The sequence below is a fragment of the Cystoisospora suis genome (assembly GCF_002600585.1).
Source record: "Cystoisospora suis strain Wien I chromosome Unknown contig_4180, whole genome shotgun sequence".
NCBI classification, from domain to species: domain Eukaryota; phylum Apicomplexa; class Conoidasida; order Eucoccidiorida; family Sarcocystidae; genus Cystoisospora; species Cystoisospora suis.
In genome coordinates, this window is record NW_027156972.1 from 364 (window position 1) to 1434 (window position 1071).

The 1071-nt window shown below is 47.3% G+C and overlaps 1 protein-coding gene across 1 annotated transcript; it reads left to right on the plus strand.

Moving 5' to 3' along the window:
- Positions 1-642: 642 nt before the first annotated feature.
- Positions 643-1044, plus strand: CSUI_007767 (gag-pol; the record flags this gene model as incomplete). Its single annotated transcript, XM_068067911.1, has 1 exon — positions 643-1044. A coding segment is annotated over exon 1 (204 nt), but the record flags the coding sequence as incomplete, so codon positions are not given.
- Positions 1045-1071: the final 27 nt, after the last annotated feature.

Sequence of the window (1071 nt, forward strand, 5' to 3'; positions counted from 1 at the left end):
CCCGATCGTCATCAAATATTGCCCTATTTTTAAGAATGACGATCAGGGCAGGATTGCAAAATCCTGACAAGAACGATGCTAGGAGGTAAGAAGGTTACAGTCAAGACAGTTCATGCTACACTGAAGCACTTGTTGAGCCAGAAGAAAGTCAGTCCCCAGCTCAGTAAATGGTTAGATAAGTTAGCAAAACCCAACCTAGAGATTAGTTATAAGCCGGGATCTAGCAATGTAGTCGCAGATGGGTTATCTAGGCGACCGGATTTCGTAGTAAGAGCAATAACACGAGCAGCTGCAAAAGATCAAGCCCTCGAACAGGAGTCAGAGCAAGAAGAAACTCATCCCGAAACAGGAGCTCAGACACATTCCGACCAGCCCCGCGTACCTTCCCTCACAGAGTACCGAGAGTTACTGAAGCAGGCGTATCCTCATAGCACAGATTTGGCAGAGGTCCATCAGCAGTTACGCACGCTTCAAGAAGGAGGGGCAGAGGAGGCCGAAGTGACTTTGAACGAGCGCATATTCAACGTCCAGGACGGGTTAGTGTGGGTCTTAACCAGATCTGGTTGAAAACTCAGCATCCCGAAAGTAAATAACCTTAGATCCGAGATCATCCATGAGTGTCATGACTCGAGGCTTGTGGGGCATACGGGAATAGATAAGACATTAGACAACGTTCTTAAGTATTTCTGGTGGCCTAGTATAGCTGAAGACGTAGGCGCGTATGTGGAGTCTTGTCGCGCATGCAAGCGAGGGAAAGAGTCTAACCAGAAACCAGGTCGGTTGTTGCAGTCACTTCCAGTGCCAGATGCACCTTGGCTAGACTTATCCACGGACTTCATAATGTGCTTACCTAAATCGTACACGATGAAAGATGCCATTCTCACCGTAGTAAATGGGTTTTCGAAGATGGGACACTTCATACCATGCAGACAGAATATCACGGCCAAGGAAATAGCACAATTGCTTATCCGAGACATAGTCCGTTTGCATGGAGTACCATTGACTATAGTAAGCGACAGGGATCCCCGGTGCACGAGCAATATGTGGAGGGAGATTGTCAGGATTTTACAA